The following is a 19,565-nucleotide window of genomic DNA, read 5'->3' as shown; positions in this document are numbered from 1 at the left end:
CAGTTTTGATTTCTTGATCTGAAAACTGTCCATATCCTCTGACCATTTGTCAATTGGGGAGTGATTTGATTTCTTATAAATTTTACTTTATTCTTTGTATAGTTGAAAAATTAGACCTGTCAGAGAAATTTGTTATAAAAATGTTTTCCCAATTTGTTGCTTCCCTTCTAATTTTCGTCACATTGGTTTTGAAAAAGATCACTATTCTTACTTCCTGTCTGTTCCCCAGGAGGCCTAGGTAGCATTTGGTAATACCTATTTCCCAGAATTCTTTTAGAAAGGTGTTCACTGAAACTAGCAAATAAAAAAATGGAAACTGTCTTTCTCCCTTTGTCTTAAGATACTTACCAGGGTAGGTGAGTTCTGATCAGGCCAAAAAGATTCCGGAATTGGCCAGTGTCCAATAGGAACCCCAGTTTTAGGGTTAGGGCGCACATAAATGAGCTTTCGACAGTTGTGCCATGGCTGATGGAAAGTGGGTTTTGTTGTCTTGTAGAACTCTAAGAGGACACAAGAGTTGGAAAAGATCAGTCAGGAAGAGTATTTAAGAACTTGATCAGGATTCCAGGATGACAGCTTAGCTTGCAAAGTGGTCATACGTGGGTTGGGTGAAGCATCTTTTACACTTGATGGCTCTAACGCTTATGTACCTCATTAAAAAACAGAGCAAACAGCAATAATCAGCAAAAATGATTTGGTACTGGTGTAGAGAGAGAGATCAGTGGCACTGATTAGGCATACAGAAGCAAATGAATACCGCAGTCTAAAGTGTGACAAACTCAGACTCCAGTTTACCACAGTACAAACTCACTAATGGAAAAAACCTGCCAGGAAAACTGGAAAGAAGTCTGACAGAAACTAGGTACAGACCAACACTTCATGCCACATATCAAAGATAAACTCCCAAATCTGTAAGAACAGGAGTCATTCCCCAACTGATAAATGGTCAGAGGACATGAACTGGTAGTTTTCAGAATAAGTAATCAATGCTATCTAAAGCCATATGAAAAAGGGCTCTAAGTCACTACTGATTAGAGAAATGCAAATGAAAACAATTCTGAGGCACCACCTCATACCTCTCAGATTGGATCCAAGACAATTCTGAAGTCTCTAGGATAAAAAAGGCTATCCACCTCCAGAGAAAGAACTGACCGAGTCAGATCCAAGCATAACTTTTGAAGCTTTCTTTTTCTTCCTTTTTTTTGCCAGTCTGTTTTCTTTCACAACATGACTAATATGGAAATATGTTTTGCATAATTATACATGGATGACCTCAATAAAATTGCTTGATTTCTCAATGAGGAGGTAAGGGAGGGAATTTAGAACTCAAAATTTAAAAAAGCAAATGTTAAAAATTATTTTTACTGTGTGACCCTGGACAAGTCACGCAACCTCCATTGCCTAGCCCTTGCTCTTCTGCCTTAAAACCAATACACAGTATTCTAAGACGGAAGGTAAGGGTTTTTTTAAATTGTTTTTACAAGTAATTGGAAAACATTTTTAAAAAATAATCTCCTAATGGATATATGACTTAAACATAAAGAGTGACACCATAAACAAATTAGAGAAGCAAGGTCAAAATTACCTTTTGGATCTATGGATAGTTTCATAACCAAACAAAGGACAGAGGAGATTTAGTGAAGGTAAAAGGAAAATTTTGATCATATAAAATTTAGAAGATTTTGTACAAAGAAAACCAATGGGGTCAAAATTAGAAACAGAGAAGAGGGTAGAAAAGAAGAATCTTTATAAAATTTCTCTGTTAAAGATCTCACATCTAAGACACGCAAAGAATTGATTCAAATATAGTCAAGGGATATGAAGAGACAATTTTCTTTGTTTCTCTTTTACTCTTACCTTCCATCTTAGAATCAATACTATGTATTGGTCCTAAAGGGGGAAGAGTGGTAAGGGCTAGGCAGTGGGGATTAAGTGACTTGCCCAGGGTCACACAGCTAGGAAGTGTCTGAGACCAGATTTGAACCCAGGACCCCTCTTGTCTCTAGGCCTGGCTCTCCTTCCACTGAGCAACATAGTTGCCCTTGTAGGCAATTTTCAAAGGAAGAAATTCAAGCTATCAACACATATAAAAAAATGCTCAAAGGTACTAAAATGAGAGAAATACAAATGAAAGCAATGCTAAGGTTTTCCTTCTCATTGGTCAGATGGACAGAAATGTTAAAAAAGGAAAATGACAAATGATTAAGAGACTTTGGAAACATAGTACAGTAATGCGTTGTTGGTGAAGCTGTAAATGGGTCAAGCCATTCTGGAAGGTAATTTCAAAATGATGCCCAAGAAGTGACTAAAGTGTGTATATCCTTAGACCCAGCAACACCACTGCTAGATCTATACCACTGAAGAGATTAGAGAGGGAAAAAGCTCTTACGTACAAAAATATTTATTTATTTTATTCAAAAAATGTTTCTCGTGGTTACATGATTCATGTTGTCTTCTCTCCCCTCTCCTGGAGTTGACAAGCAATGCCGCTGGGTCATACAGGTATTATCACTGAAAATCCATTTCCATATTATCCATTTTACAAAATTATTTCAAGCAGCAGCTCTTTTTGTGGTAGCAAAGAAGTGAAAGTTAAGGGAGAGTTCATTAATTGAGAAACAGCTGCACAAACTATGGTATATGAATATGAGGGCTACTATTGTGCTGTAAGAAATGTTTTCGCAAAAACCTAGGAACTGATGAAGGATAAAATGAGGAGGACCAGGCGAATGACTTGTACCATAATAAAAATGACAGTTGTCTGTAAAGACCAAGTCTGAAAGACCTAAGAGCACAATGACGAACTAGGATTTCAGAGAACTATCATGTTTCATCAGACAAGAAGGTGATGAATTTGGTGTGCAGGTGGACACGTATTTTTGGGACGTAAACAATGTGGAAATTTGTTTTGGTTGACTAGGCACAGTTGGTGAGAGGGTTTTTTCCTTTTCTTTTTCAATTTAGGAGTGAGGGAAAGGGTGGATTTTCATTCATTGCAAAATATTCAATTAAAAATAAAGCAATCAGATTTGCTAGTCAAACATAATTTCAACGGCAACACATTAGTAATATCTGGTCAAACTTCTAGACAATGTCTTGTTTTCAGTGTGAACAAAGGTGTCTCAAGGTTATTTCATGGTAAATAATAAGCACTCTGCTTGTCTTAATGATGAAGTCATAGCATTAGTTTGACCCCGGCAATATGTAATCCAATCAAATTGATAGATATTTTTGTCACTTCAGCATGAACGAAGGCGTCCAACAAAATGCTCTAGAGAAGGTTATTTGATAGGAAAGGATAATCATTCTGCTTGTCTTAATGATTAGATTGGAGCATTGGTTTGAAACCCAGTAGAGGACCATAGCCCCGCTAATGTTGTTAAATGTGAAAACAGAACATTAGGAAAATGATATCAAGGCAGCTGATCATACAGGAGCAAGGTGACAAATGAGGAATCTGAATGACCAAATGATGGTTTGGTTATAGTAGAGTAATTGCGCTCTTATGAGACCAAGTTGCCTTCGCTGGGACAAAGCAAGTCTTTGTCACAAAACAGATTCATTTTGATCCTTCACCCTGTCATTTTTTTGTTGTTTGGAATCTGAAATTTCATCACTGTAAGGAAATCCCAGTGTGGAAACTCCCTCTGCCGCTGGTAATGGCAATTTCAAGTCTGAGAGAGCCCTGGAGCTCTGAGCAATCTAAATGACCTGTATAAGATCTCTCAGCACTCCAGGATATGTCAGAGGTGAGCCACCCTTGCACCCAAGGGTCTGGCCATTCTGCAACCCTGACTCTTCAGTACCTTTAGAATGGCATGACTGAAATGACCTGCTCTCAATCCCCAGGAAAAAAGTCATCTCAAATGACCCCATTGGGCACTGGAGAGAACGCCAATTAAAATGAGAAAGCATAGCTCTACCATGTGAAAGACTTCTAATTTCAATCCAGATAGCAATGTGAGGGCTGTTGCCTGAGGAGTAGAGGCTCACACACATGATAAGTGTCTTCTTGACTCCAAGTCCAGCATGCCGTCCACCAGGCTACACTACCTCAAAAATTCCTAATGGTCCCAAAGAAATAAATAAAACTCCCCATGTTGTATGGGTCCAATGGCCCTAGTGTGCATGGAAAGGAAAGCATTTATGTTTTCTCCCCCCCTCCCCATTTTTGCTGTCATGCAAAACACCCTTCCATATTGGTCACTGTTGTACATAAGCAAAACCCCAAGCATTTATGTTTTCTTCCAATTGCTGTGTATTGAATATTGCTCAAGAAATTATGGGCTTGGCGATCTTATAATTCTGGTTATCATAATATTATCACTCTGATATCATTTGATCTTCAGTTTGTAAACCTCAAGATAAAATATTTTAAAACAGAAAAAAGGAAACCATACTTTGCATCATTTGGTTCCAGAGAGCAGATAACCCATAAACCCATAACTCTGGCTTCTCAGTAGAAAGGCAGGGACCACAGGGGCAGGATGCTGTATACACTGCCCAACGAGGTCATTCTCTATCTTTGTTACAAGGGAGAGTTCCATTAAGGCTCAAGTGACTATAACTTAGAAACCAAAAGCACCATGGATGTATTTGAATAAAGAGGGGCTCTTTGGCCTAGTGACACCTGACCACAGCATTCAGCTCATCACTTCTTCCTACTCAAGTCAGAAGTAAAGACTGTATAGCAATCTCCATTGCCAATCTACAGTTTTCAGCCAGAGAGGACTTGGCCAGGTCTAACGGAAATCCTCCAAGGCCGATTTGGGGAATAAGAATTGCTCAGACAAGCTGCTAAAAACATTTAGCCAGAAGCTAGATGAATGTGTTTTGTCTAGAGCTGAGGTTTACAGAATGGCTCACAAACTTTTGCCAGGTCAGACTGTCCATGCCCAAGAGTGTTTTTATGTCACAAAAGGGGCAGTGTAAAATGCTTTCATGGAGGCAAGTGGCAGGGTACAATGAAAAAGAGGCTGGGTTTGGAACTGGGGACCAGAGTCCCAATCCTGGTCCTGCCACCTACTGCTTCACTAAGAGGAATTATGACAAACTGGTAATGCAAGCTGGCCTTGGAGATGGAAAGAGCTGGGTTAGGCATTTATTTTATTTTAGTATTTTAAAACCTATACCTCCTGGCTACAAAAGAATGCAGACCTTTGGATCCAGTAATACCACTACTGGGTTTGTATCCCAAAGAGATTAAAAAAAATGGGAAAGGACCTGTTAGTACGAAAATATTTGTAGCTGTTCTCTTTGTGGTGGCAAAGAATTGGAAACTAAAGAGGTATCCATCGACTGGGGAATGGCTGAACAAACTGTGGAATATGACGGTGATGGAATACTATTGTGCTGAAGGGAATGATAAACAGGATGATTTCAGAAAGAGCTGGAGAGACCTCCATGAACTGATGCAGAGTGAAATAAGCAGAACCAGAAGAACATTATACACACTAACTAAAATATTGTGGGACAAGCAAATGTAATAGACTTTGCTACTAACAGCAATACAATGATCCAGGATGATTCTGAGGGACTGCATGAAAAAGAATGCTGTCCACCTCCAGAGAAAGAACTATTGGAGTAGAAATGCAAATGAAAACATTTGATTTATCATTTGTTTATTTGGGTACATGATTTGGGGGTTTGGGTTCTATAAGATTATTTACTTATAAAATGAATAATATAGAAATATGTTTTACACGATAAGACATGTGTAACCCAGAACGAATTGCATATCAACTCTGGGAGGAGGGAGAGGAGGGAGGGAGACAACATGAATTATATAACTTTGAAAAATTTATGTGGAAATTTGTTATTAAAATAAGAAAAATAAAAAATAAAATTTACATTAAAACCCCATACCTTCTGTCTTAAACTCAATACCAAGTATCAGGGATAGGCAATTGAGGTTAAGTGATTTACCCAGGTTCACACAGCTAGGAAGTGTTTGAGGCATGATTTGAACTCAGGACCTCCCATCTCTAGGCCTGATTCTCAATCCATTGGGCCATCTAGTTACCCTGGGTTAGGCATTTATTAAGCTTATATGTCCCAGACAATGTACTAAGCACTTTACAAATATTATTTTGTTTAATTTTCACAACAACCCTGCAAGGTAGGTGCTAGTATTATTTCACTTTACAGTTTAGGAAATTGAGGCAGACAGAGATTAAATGACTTGCCCAGGGTCACACAGCTAGCAAGTACATGTAGTGAAATTTTGACCCAGTTCTTTCCAAGTCCAAGCCTAATTCCCTAGTCATTAGTCTATGCTACCTCTTAATAAAATAATAGGAGTTTTGACTTAATGGCCTTTGAGATAGGTCCCTTTCAGTTAAAGATCTATGACCTTATGATCACACTACTCCTTATTAAGTCACTGTGTTTTTAAAATGTTTTAAAATGAGTCTTTTTCCCCTCTATTCTAGGCCATTGCCAGTCATCCTGACTTTTGTCCTGCCACTGGACTTGGATGACTTGGAAGAGAGAGTGAGGCTGACTACACCTGAATTGAGCTTTGAAGGAAGTTAAGGACTCAAAGATGTGACACTAAGAGAGAGTGTTCCAGGGTATTGAGGCAGAAGGTAGAGATCACTTATGGGAATGACATACATGAAACCTAGAAAGTTAGGCCTAGAACCAGACTGTGAAGGCCTTTAAATGCCCATCTCAAGAGGGTCCTTTATTGTGGAGCCTCTAAATGGAGGGCAGCTAGGTGGTGCAATGAATAGAGTACTAGGCCTAAAGTCAGGAAGTTTTGAGTTCAAATTCAGCCTCAGATATTTACTAGCTATGTGACACAGGGCAAGTCACTTCACCCTGTTTGCCTCAGTTTCCTCATCTGCCAAATGAGCTGGAGAAGGAAATGGAAAACTATTCTAGGATCTTTGCCAAGAAAACCCCAGATGGGGTCACAAAGAGTTGGATGTGACTGAAAAATTACTCAACAACAACAACATCTATAGCTAGAGATATAGAGAGATATAGCCAGATCTCTCTCTCTCTCTCTCTCTCTCTCTCTCTCTCTCTGGTAGATACTTAAAGCAGGCTCTTGGGTTGACTGGGGATTAGACAATCCCAAAATGGTGGCACCAGGTACAGCAGAGCCGTGAGCACCCTGATGCTTGTGTATCCTTGAGGCTTTTTTCAATGACTAAAAATTGGATTTTCCATGTGACTTGTTTTCTCCTGCCTGAAAGAGCACTAGGCAAAAATCGCTTCTCTGTCTCCCTCTGCCTTGCCATGCATCAACTGACTCACAAGAAAATGGCAGCACAGTGAAGAGGCAAGGGCAGGACTCTAATGGGCCTTCACAGAACCACACCTAACCAACAAAAGACTGACAATTTCTCGGTAGAGAACCTGAAGCCAAGCAAAGGGGAGCAGGGGCTGCACCTGCTGTGGGGGGAGTGGGGTGGCAATACTACCTGCTGGTGGCCCATCTGCCTCTCCTTACCTACCTCTCTTCCCTCTCCCATCAGTAAAAGCAACCAATTCGGGTCCTGCTTTTTCAAAGTTAATAACGACGCCACTCTGGACTTTCTGAACTAAAGATTCCAAGCACTGATTCAGCATTTTCTGTGTCCTCACGCAGTAGGAGCGGCCTGGGTCAAAGAGAAAGAAAGAGTACCAGTGTGAGAGGATTCACTAAAACAAAATCTCACATTACAGGGTATAGCTGCCCTTCAATTGGACTCAATCGAAATATTTATTAATCACCTACTGTGTGCCTGGTACATAGTAAGTGCTTAATTGATAATGTTCCTTTGATTGACTGACAGGAACCAGGATATAAAGATCAAATAAATAGTATTCCTCGCCCTTAAGGAGCTCATTGGGGCCACCAACATTAGCTGGGAGAGGAGGGGGGAGGAAGGGAGTCAGAAAAGGATTCCCAGAGGAGGTGGCACCTAGGGTAAACAACACATACCCAGATACAGCAAATACAAAATAAGTGAGAAGGGAGGGAACCCTAACAACTGGGGACAGGGAAGGGAAGTTGGAGAGGGCTTCCTGAGGTGTGTGGGGTGGGGAAGAGTTTCCTGAGCTAAGCCTTAATAGCAGACATTTCAGGGATAACCCTCATGGGGGTAAGCAGCAGACAGACTACCTGTAAATAAACTCAGTGTTGGAAATAGGGCTGGTGTAGCTGTCTGTACCTCTACCTAACCTCCCCTCCTGTCGCTTCAAGACCGTAAGTTGCGCCTGATACCTCCTGTAACTTCACACATTTGTGTAATAACAGAGTCATCCATTGGTACGCTCCCTAGCGGCTCTGGCTCAGATGAGAACGTCCCAGGCAAACGCAGCACCAGGGCAAATAACCTCTGGTCCCAGCGGAAAGGTTCTTTGGTTAGCTCACTTCCAGGCAGAGGAGAAGTCAAAGGGAGATGAAGCTGATGAGGCAAGATTGGGCAAAGTTCATCTTAAAATATAACACTCGAAGCCCCCACTCCTCCCCTGCCTTTCAGGGATGGTCAACATGAAAGGTTTGATCAAAACCTGTTTCTCATGAAAACAAATGTACTTCCCCCAGGTCTAACTGCAAATTCCCTACCACTGAAATAAAACTGTATTAAAACAGCCACATTACCTCCTCTTGTACACCAGTAGTATTTGTTAACTTATTTCCATCTGTGAAGGCAATTATAAGAGCTGGTTCCAGAAAAAATGGATTCCTCCCCTGAAATTATAATTGGGAGAAAAAAATGATCAGTGTGTGAAACAATGACTTTTTATTAATAAATTTTCATTACATAGACAGCACTCAAGATGCTGATGGAGAATGAGGGATTCTTTCCCCTTCTTGATTAAGGAATGCCCTAAAAAATCAGGGCATGATGTTATAGTTGATTTCAAAGGGGTTACAATTTAAGTTCAGGGGATCAAAATATAGCAGCAAGTTTGGAAAAGGCATTCATTTTCACCCTGGTCCTCTTGGAGACCATAATATCAGACTCCACCTCACTGCTAGAACTGAAATAATCCTAAAATTTATGTATTTAGGAACAGGTGATATGAGTCATCCAAAGACCAAATAAAACACTCACCAGGCTGGAGCAGGTGGGACAAAGGTATCCTCCCTAACCCCTAGGCCAGAGGCCCAGCAGCCATTCAGTTGGTTATGGTCACACGGTGTCTATTGCCTACTGATCCCCTCAGTTGGCAGGGCAGCATAGGGAAGTGAAAAGGGGACCCTGAGCAGTACTTCTTGACCTTTCCTTCTTCCTCAAACCTTTCAGTGGGCATTTATGGCAGTTGTGAAAAAGAGCAGACTCACTCCAACTTACTCAATCCAGCTAGCTACCCCAGCAAAACAATTTTCATTGAACCCATACCCTGGTACATGACAGCAGGCTACATGCCAGACCAATGGGCTCTATGTCTAGCTGTTCTGTTTCTGTGACATGTGAGAATAAAAATAGGACATGGAGAAATGTAAACGCCCAGTTTACGGTATAAGTGAACAACACAGATACCAAGAAAATCCTATTTTTTTTTGACCCTCACCTTCTGCCTTAGAATCAATATTGTGTATTAATTCCAAGGCAAAAGAGCAGTCAGGGTTAATGGGGCAATGGCGGTTAAGGGACTTGCCCAGGGTCACCCAGCTAGGAAGTGTCTGAGGCCAGATTTGAATCCAGGACCTCCCATCTCTGGGCCTGGCTCTCAATCCACTGAGCTGCCCACCTGCTCCCAACCCTATTCTTAAAAAAAAAGTTTAGGGTTTATCATCTTTCCAGAGTCTGTGATAATACATTGGAAAATTTCACTATACCCAACTATAAATGCTTAGCTGCACCCACACCAAAAAGTAAGAAATAACAAAAGTTAACTGTAATCACTTAAATGTGTTGTTACCTGTCCATAGTTGTCGATTCCAGACACAAGTCTATTCATATTCAACAGATCAAATGAAGACTTCAGAGCCTGACCAAGAGTAGTCAATCCAGAAGCCTGAAGATTTTTCAGTTCAGTCATGAACGTGGCATGGCTCTCTTTCCAACCAGCCTATAAGATCAAATGACATTCAGTTTCCAAAAAGGAATCCACAATTAGGCAATGAATGAGATGTGAAATACATGTGGCATTTGGGGCTTGGATATGTCCTTGGTGTGTTCAGATCACCTCTCTGGTCCGTGCTGGCCATCGCTAGTTCTGTCATTCTCCTATCTCTGGAAAAACCTTCCCTTTCCCAATCAACGACCCTTTGAAATGCTCATTCTAAGGAGGGCCTTCTCAGCTGAAAGGATAAAAGAACCTGCCCCACGTCAGAATTTCCAACAAGGTAGACATAGCTTTTTGATGCTGAGAGCTGTCCCCAAGTGAGATGGGATGCCTCAGGAGGTAGTGAGTATCTGGCACTAAGGGAGGCTCAATGACCACCAGGGATGTATGTAGAAGAAGGGATGCTAGTTCAAGCCTAGGTCAGAATAGATGGCCTTTGAACTCCCTGGAGTTTCTTTGATTCTACGGAATATTATTATCCTGACAAATTAGGAAAGAGTACCTTGACCCTATTTCCAACTTTTTGGTCCCTAGAAGGAGAAAAATGGGAAGAGAATCTTTATTTTATGCTAGATCGTGACTTGAATCAAGAAACTCAGGCTGATGATGAGGCTGGAGGGCTAACCCCGAAGGCTCCAGGTCCTGATTTGGTTCTGTAAAGCCCAACAAAATCTGACCAGTACCGGCAATGAGGTGTAAAAGAAAAGGGCTATCTGTCTAGGTAGCTTGAGTTTCACAATCAACAACACTGAACGTACATAAAACCAACCATTGCTTGGGTGATGACTTTCACATTTGTTCCTAAAAATCAATGCAGTCCCAGTAAAAGATTCTGATTCCTCCTAACCAGAAATTTAGTGTGCATTCTGTAAATGTTATTCTTGAAAGAGGAGATAACAGACACAGAACCGGCTACAGAAAGGAGTCAGGACACAGAAATGATTGTTCTTTTTTTAACCCTTTCTTTTCATGTTAGTATCAAGTCTTTGACAGAAGAGCGACCAGGGCTAGGCTGTAGGGGGTTAAATGACTTGATCAGAGTCTGCACAGGTAGGAAATATGCGAGGCCGCATTTGAACCCAGGTCCTCCTGACTCCAATCCTAGAGCTCAATCTACTGAGCCACCTAGCTGCCCCAATTTCACATTCTAAAGTAGCAATTAATGGTGTCAAAATGAAGTGAAGTCCAAAAGACTCCAATGAGGTGCAAGGGACAGAGCACTGGATTTGGAATTAGAAGACCTCGATTCAAATCCCAACTCTGCCACTTTCTGGCTGTCTGACCTCAGGTCAAATCTTTAACTAGGAAGCTAGTTGAGAGGGATAGGACTGGGATGAGGCTAGAGCAAGAGTTCTTAATCCCTTTTGTACCATAGACCCCTTGGACAGGACAGTCTGAGGAAACCTCTGGATTCTTCAGATTTATGTTTTTAAGGAAACCCATTATGTCAAAATAGAACTACCAGAAAAAAATAAACAAGTTTATAGGCCCCAAGTTAAGAACCCCTAGACTAGAGGGACTCAAAAGAGAAGGCACAGAGCTATAGGCAGCAGGGCTGAGAGTGGTACACATCCAGAGGTTGGATGAGGCAATGGCCAGAGCAGTGAATAATTCAGCAGTCAGCAGTCTCCTGCTCATGGAAAACTCTTGAAGGCAGGACACAGGAAACTTGGACCAACTGTGGTGGCAGGCTAGTGTTATGAGTAAGACTAGATTATCTCGTTATTAGGTATTGATTATGTATTGATTAGGAAGTACCTAGCAGGAAGGAGCTGGAGCTTGGAATTCCATGATGGAATGAGGGAGGAGGAAGTCTGTCTGTGCTCTGAGTGTGGACTCCATTAGTGGTGGGCAAAACTGTTGCCAGCCTGGGAGACCTCAGAGCAAAGGACACCCTGCTTCCTAATTTCCCCTGGGATCCTGTGTGGTGTGGCATCCAGCAAAAGGACAACTCTACAGAGCCAAGAGAGGAGGAGAAGTTTGAAAACTGGAGGACAGTGCTTCAAGCAGAACCCTCTCTACCTGGTACCTGAGATCATCTTGACTCCTGGCATCCAGAGATCATCAGTGGATTGCAGTGAGAATCCCAAAGCCACTAAGTCCTAGCTGCACTCAAGCCTGGCAGGTTCCAGGTTTGAGGCAGAAACCCAGAGACTCCATTTACAGCTCCTTGGGCCCTGTTAGTTTAGATCACTTAGATAAGAGTAGAATAAGTCCTCCCATTGCCCTGTGGTTTTATCCCTTAGATTTTAAGTATAGAAATCCTTTCCCACCTTTTAGTCTAACATAATTAAAGCTGTTAAGTCCCTTTTACCTTGTTAGCCTGTTACTATACTCTGGTCTAGTGGAAGCTGGGTGACAGTTAAGATCAACTGCCATTCCTGTGGAAATCCAGTAAACTCTGGTCTCTTCATCCTGGTCCAGTCTCTCATAAATCCTAGAGTGTGTTCCCACAAACCACTTAGTTTATTGTAATATCCCTGGTGACCCCATTACCTTACTTATATTTTCCTACACTAGGGAGTGGAGAGAGTACAGCCAGTGGCAGGCAGGCAAAGAAGGGAGCTGGGGCTCTTGATTTTTATTCCAACCTTGAAAGACAAACTGAGTGGCCCTGGCTAAGTTCTTTCCCCTCTCTGGACCCTGATTTGGCCCTCTGGAAAATGAGCAGGGGGCGGAGCATGATGATTCCAGAGAAATGATGGAACATGTTTTGTACCTCCTGGCAGATGAATGATGGATTCAAGGTACAGATTGAGACATATATTACTTTTTGGCCATGGCCAAGGTGGGAATTTGTTTTGCTTGACTCTACATCCATACATCTATAGCTATATCTATTTAAAACCCTCACTTTCTGCTTAGAATCAATACTATGTACTGATTCCAAGGCAGAAGAGTGATAAGGGCTAGGCAATGGATGTTAAGTGACTTGCCCAGGGTATAGCTGGGAAGTGTCTGAGGGCAGACTGGAACCCAGGGCCTCCCTCCCATCTCTAGGCCTGGCTCTCAGTCCACTGAGCTGCCTAGTTGTCGGGACTATAAATATTTGTTACAAAGACTTTCTTTTTCTGCTACCATTGGGGGAGTAGGAATAACGGGAGGGAAGGAAAGTGGATTTCAGTCAATTGAAAAAAAATAAGTAATTAAAAAAGAAGATGAAAGAAAGCAAGCAGGTTAGACATGGTGCTTTCTTACCCTATGATCAGCTTGTAACCCTGGACACTCACCGTCCAGTTCAGCAGTTTAAGGGAGGGGGCAGAGGAATTTGCTGTATCTTCTTACATTGACAAACCAGCCAAGACCAGGAACACTGTGAAGTTGCTCAATAAATCAACAAGCATTTGCTAGCTGACTACTAGCTACCTGGCACTGGCTTAGGGTCTAGAGACACAAAAACAATGAATGAAACAAAAGTCACTCGCAAGGAGCTTTCTCATCCAAATGGAGCACAAGCACCAAGCCTTTGGGGACACCCTGCATCTGCACATTCAGAGGAAATAAGTGGCAGAGGAGGCCAATGATGGTATTTTAGAAACCATCCTAAATCACACCGATTCCAAAAGTCCTCAAGTGAGAGGCCAAAAGGCCAAGTAGAAGACAGCTGGGCTAGTGTTAGGAGGAGAAAATGGCCATCCATGCATGACTCCAAAAAGGGTGAGGAGAGGAAAAAGTCAGTGGCAGCATGGAGCAGCGGATCTGTATGGCATTGGCCCATACCATCGGCTATGATATCAGGGCTCAGAGAGGGCAGCTGCTGAAATTCTTTGCCAATTGAGTCACCTAAATAAAGTTGCTCGGCACAGGCCTAAATTAGAGCACCATCCCGGGTTTTATTTAAGTGGTTCTCTGGGCAAAGAGCAGAGAGTGCCCTCCCCCCAGCTCCAGCCCAGGGCTCATGGATAAAGCAGAAAGATTTGCATGGGCTCTACATTCTGTGAAATGAAAGATACTGATTTTTAAAGGATTTAGGCCTTTATCTGTGTAGTAAAACTTGCCCAGCAGATAGGAGACTATAAGACTAACCCATTAAGCACATCATTATTCAGCCATCTCTCTGGATGATGACTCAGCACCATATGAAGATGAGAAATAAGAGTCATTCTTTGTAAACCAATCCAAATCCTACTGGCCACTTCCATAGAGGACCAGCTGAATATGGAGGTAAGGGAGGCGGTGCCATTTACTTTGTTTTTCTCGGCTAGAAAGGCTCTGAATGCTCTCGTGAGTCTTATTTGGGGACCAGAGAGAAAAAGACCTCGTGGGAAGGAAGCACACCAATCCCTTGATCCAGGTATAAGTTGGTCTCCGGAACAAGTACGGTCTTCTTTTCATCTATTGCCTCTGACAAGCTGATTTGCTAAAGTGTAGACTTGCCCATCCAGAAGAGAAAGGGTGGCCTCTCCAAGCTGGGATAATGTGCAGGAGGAGAGGTGGCCCATGCTCATTACATGTGCTGTAAGACTCCAGGGATGTCTCAGTTAGTTCTGGTCCCCCTCTTTTAAAATCTTATAATGGATAGTTTCTGGGGCAGGGGAGAAGGGAGGGATTCACAAGTGATAGTGATGCTTAAAACAAACAAACAAAAAACAAGCAAATTATTGATAGAAAAATGTTTTAAATGGTAGGTTAACTAAAAATGTATCACTGTCTGGTAGAAAAAAGGCCATAGATTAGTTGATTTTGGAATGTACCGGGAGCAGGATATTAGGTCTCACCCAGGTAACCCACCTCACAAATCTATAAAATACTGGGCCCGGATTTGGGGGTGGGAGGCTGGGAGTCAAAAGGTGGTACAGTGGAGAGATAGTCAGGAAAGCACTGCATCTGGAATCACACAACTTGGGTCTCAATCCCAGGTCTATCAAGTCACTTTCCCTCCCTAGGCCTTGGTTTCTTCATCTGCAAGATGAAGGGATTGGGAACGGGAAAATTTATGATATTAAAATATGGTAAAGCACAAAGACTGTCCAAATGATCAGTCATCACAGAATGCTACCTGGGGACAGCAAAGAACCTTAAGAGGCAGAGAATCAGACCTTCATGCCTCTCAAGACATCATCTGGTTCAACCTTCTGGTTCCAGGAAGATAAAAATCAGTTTTCCCTGGAGATATTGCAGGGGCAACGGTAGTCCTAACCTTCAAGGAAGACACAGACAGGTAAATGAGCACAATCTACGGAGGAGACAGGAAGTGATGCTGGCTGAATATTGAAAAATAAGGTGAAAGATGGAATTTGGGGCCAGATTCTAGAGAACCTCAAAGGAAGAGTTTCTCTTTTATTGAGCTGTTAATAGAGAGTCACTGTAGATGCTTGGTCAGGGTAGTGATAGGCTAAAGGCAATATTCTAGAAGGACTGAGCTGGTAGAAGAGTTTGAACTTGACTGCATAGACAATGGTAATCACTGGGCAAGGGGAGTGACAAGGGGAAAATGGATTTTTAGGAAGTTTAAGCTAGTAGTGGTGAAGAGGATAGATGGGTTTGGAATAGTAAACAGGAAGGGGGGGATCTTTGGGGCCATTACCAGAATCTAGGCATGAAGAAATAAGAGATAAATCAGTGCCACTAAAAAAGGAAGAAAGGATGAGAGTGTTTACTAAGTTCTTTTTATTCCATCAAAGCACTATAGAAATGGGAGTTATCATGGATAATAATAACAACAATAATAATAATAATAATAATTAATAATAATAATTGACATCATTATTGTACACCAACACTAGGTGCTACAGTAGATAGAGTACTGGGCCTGGAGTCACTCAAATCACTTAAATTTTGTCTGCCTCAGTTTTCTAAACTAAAATGAGGACAACAATAGCACCTACATCCTAGGGTTGTTGTGAGAATGAAATGAGGTAACAGTTGTAAAAGCACTTAGCACAGTGTCTGGCACATAGTAGGTGCTTAATAAATTCTTGATTCCTTCCTTCTAATTATACTTATCTTATCTCATTTGAGCTTCACAGCAACCCTTGGAGGTAGATACTATGTGAGTTTTATTATCTCTGCTATACAGGTGAGGAAACCGAGACTCAGAGATCTGAAGGGATTACCTGTGGTCATCCAGCTAATATCAGAGGCAGAATAAGAACAAGAGGTTTCTTGCCTCTAAGTTCAGCTCTAAATTCTGATACCTCTCAATAAGTAATGTGTTTTTTAAACCCTTACCTTCTGTCTTAGTATCAATTCTAAGACAGAAGAGTGGCAAGGGCTAGGCAATGGAGGTTAAGTGACTTGCCCAGGGGCACACAGTGAGGCAGTGTCTGAGGCTGCCAGATACAAACCCAGGCCCTCCTGACTCTATCTATCAATTGTGCCACCTTAGCTGGCCCCCAATAAGTAATGTTAACACTAGTATAAAGAACCCCCAAACTCCAGCTCTACTAGGACTGCAGCTTCTGATCCATTCAGCGAAGTTCCCTAAGAGATGGAGAAGGGAATTTTACGAGGAGATGTGAGGAAAGCCTCGGTCATTTGAATCTGAATCTCAGAGCTGAAGACAAGACAGAAAAGACAGGACAGAAAACTAATCAAAGAAAATCCTCCTCCTCTCTTTAGGAGCACTGCATCCTTCCAATTATAGATAGCAGCTAGAAACATTACAGAACCGGTTTTTGTTCAAGCATTCTCTTTCTTGTCTCATCTGTGTGGCCTTGCAAACACTAGTTTCTTCTCTAGAGACAAGTTAGATAACTACACAAAGAGTAGTCTGAAGCAATCAGGTATCTTCTTCAAGGACTAGATTAATTTACAGTGGGAAAAAGGGAGGTGAGAACACATATGGGATTGGATACTGTCATATTTCAGTCTAAAAGTTGCATGGTTTGGAGCCAGATAGTGTTTTTCTTTTCACTCTGGTCCAGAATTGTTAACATATTTAATTTATCTTCATACTAGCTTTGAGGCAGAATAGTCAAGTCTGTGATTGATCAGATTGACTCCCATCTTTTTTGAGAAAGGAAAAACAATGGGGTTCTTCAGAAAAGTTCTGCTACCATATTCATGCAGCCCCTTCTCCAATCCTTCCCACTACTCCCACACATCCACCTCGAACAGTTTCAAAAGTCAGATATGCCCCCTTGGAAATCAGCATTATAGTTGCAGAATGCTGATATGAATTACTAAACAGCCAAGTGGTCAAAAGTGGAATACAGGGTACCAATGATGCTGGGCTTCTGAAACCAACATGATTCAACTACTAGTACAGGAAATAAAAGATCCTTGCCTACTGAGTCAATATGTTTCTGGCAGAGTTGAACCATACCAATATTGGCAATCTGGCTAGAAATCAGGCTTAAACACACAGATTCTCTCCTCTCAGAGCCAAATAAAGGAGCTGGGACTGTTTTCATCATTCACCCACAAGTAACACTGAATGCTGCTTCATGGGAAACTTTGTTGTCTTTCCTTGTAGTGTTCATGATGAGTGAAAGTAAAAAGACCATTCTAAAGATCATTACAGCTTAGGAAAATCACTATAACTCTGTGGACCTCCTTCTACCTTACCTTTACAGTCTTGGAGTCTACCATCACTCTCCATGCTCTAAAGCAGTGGTTCCCAAACTTTTTTTGGCCTACCACCCCCTTTCCAGAAAAAATATTACTTAGTGCCCCTGGAAATTAATTATTTTTATTTTTATTTTATTTTTTTAACCCTTAACTTCTGTGTATTGGCTCCTAGGTGGAAGAGTGGTAAGGGTGGGCAATGGGAGTCAAGTGACTTGCCCAGGGTCACATAGCTGGGAAGTGTCTGAGGCTGGATTTGAACCTAGGACCTCCCATCTCTAGGCCTGACTCTCAATCCACTGAGCTACCCAGCTGCCCCAAAATTAATTTTTTTAAATTTTAATAGCAATTAATAGGAAAGATAAATGCACCTGTGGCCATCACCGCTCCCTGGATAGCTGCAGCATCCACCAGGGGGCAGTAGTGCCCACTTTGGGAATCACTGCTTTAAAGCTACTCATCCAGCTCATTTTTGACCATCAGGGCCATAGTTGTTGGAGTTGTCTAATCCCCAAGTCACTTCTGGACACTCCATCTTCCCCTTCCCAAACTGATAACCCTTCTGCCTGGCCTGGGACGGGAAAGGAAAAGGCTTGCTGCGCAAAGGGCAAGTCAAGCTTCACGACCAGCACAACCTTGGCTGACCAGAGCTATGTGTTTGTTTTTCATCAAGTTCAAGACCCCAGAATGCCCAATCTTGGATCATGGGCCCAGACACCAGCACAGATTACGATCCAATCATGAAGACTCAGAGATCATGGCCATCTCTGAGATGGAAAGGGTCTAAGAGATCACCCAGACTAACTCCTATGTGAACAGAAACCCTCTTCCCCCAGCTAGACAACATAAAATCAAAGCAATAGTCAAGATTTTGTTCTTAAGTTTTAAAATGGAAGGTGGCTACGTAACTGAGACCAAAGTAAAGAGAACCTTCTGAATGAAATAAGACTCTGTAGATGAATTCAATAACATACAAGAGGCTACTGTGCTCTAAGCAGCTGGAGTTAGCTAGAAGGCTATCTATAGCAGGCTAAAATTCTGGGCTCAGAGGCTATGGCACCGGGCACCGAGGCATGTATCATCCTGAGAAAATGCCAATGAGAGGTGACCAAAAGGAATTCTGGGAATCATCAACTAGCATGGGCTAGAAACCAAACTTCTCATTCACCTTGGCTGCACTCATCTGAAAAGTCAGGCTCTTTTCCCTGTTGGCCTTTCTATGTCCGATACCTAACACAGGACATCTACTGAATAGAGTCAAATCCTATAAATACAAGGATTCCGAGAATTCTGATATACCACGAGTCACAGTTCAATGAGTCCTACGAATCAGTGTCATCTAGAATAGGGTCCAGAATGGGGATAGTGAAAAAACCCTTAGCCAACACCAGTGTAAGACCACATTTGAACTCTGCTGTTTAATTCAACAGACCACAGCGTAGGCAATGTTCAGTGGAGGGTGATCAGGATGGTGGGAGACCTAGAGAATGTGCTAGAATGAAGACTGGCAGCAGGGTTCTGGAGAAAGTGGGCTCAATCTGGAGTGTGTGGAACTGGATTTGTATCTGTTTTGTCATTTACATTCCACCTGTGTGATCTTATGGTGAAAATGCCGTATCTCTTGGTCTCTGTCTCCTCCTCTTTAAAATGAGGGGCTGGATGGACTAGATAAATTTTGTTCAAGTCCTTTCTGGTTCTAAATTGACAAGTCTATCAACTAGGGAAAGTTAGCCTAGAGAAAAGGAAATGGAGAGAGGGGAGAGAAGACACACATGATAATTGTTTTCAAACACATGAAGCCTTTTCATATGGAAGAGGGGATAACTTTCTTCTACCTGCAAGTGAAAAGAGGAACGATGGCTGGCAGGCCTGGGGAGGCAGATGAAAAGCTGCTTTATAAAGGGAGAATGGGCTGCCTAGGGAAGGAGTGAGTCTGCTGTCCCTGGAGGCCTGTGTACAGAGGTGAGGCTCCAGGGAGGGTGCCCCGATGATACAGATTGGGATACACAGCTCCTGAAGCCTCTGTGCTCTCAGCCAGGCCCTGA

At 42.1% G+C, this 19,565-nt stretch overlaps 1 protein-coding gene across 1 annotated transcript in view; it reads right to left on the bottom strand.

The window, feature by feature from the left end:
- Positions 1-19,565, bottom strand: part of SAGE1 (sarcoma antigen 1) — a 68,424-nt gene that overhangs the window by 28,833 nt on the left and 20,026 nt on the right. Inside the window, exons 3-7 of the mRNA XM_044682614.1 lie at positions 9,865-10,014; positions 8,597-8,686; positions 8,216-8,399; positions 7,464-7,607; positions 349-500 (exon numbers count right to left, since the gene is read on the bottom strand). Coding sequence (XP_044538549.1) covers positions 349-500; positions 7,464-7,607; positions 8,216-8,399; positions 8,597-8,686; positions 9,865-10,014 — 720 coding nt within the window. The remainder of the gene's footprint in view (positions 1-348; positions 501-7,463; positions 7,608-8,215; positions 8,400-8,596; positions 8,687-9,864; positions 10,015-19,565) is intronic.

The sequence above is a fragment of the Gracilinanus agilis genome, chromosome X (assembly GCF_016433145.1).
Source record: "Gracilinanus agilis isolate LMUSP501 chromosome X, AgileGrace, whole genome shotgun sequence".
Taxonomy (NCBI): Eukaryota; Metazoa; Chordata; class Mammalia; order Didelphimorphia; family Didelphidae; genus Gracilinanus; species Gracilinanus agilis.
The sequence above is the reverse complement of the archived record's forward strand: the minus strand, read 5'-3'. Positions and strand labels throughout refer to the sequence as shown.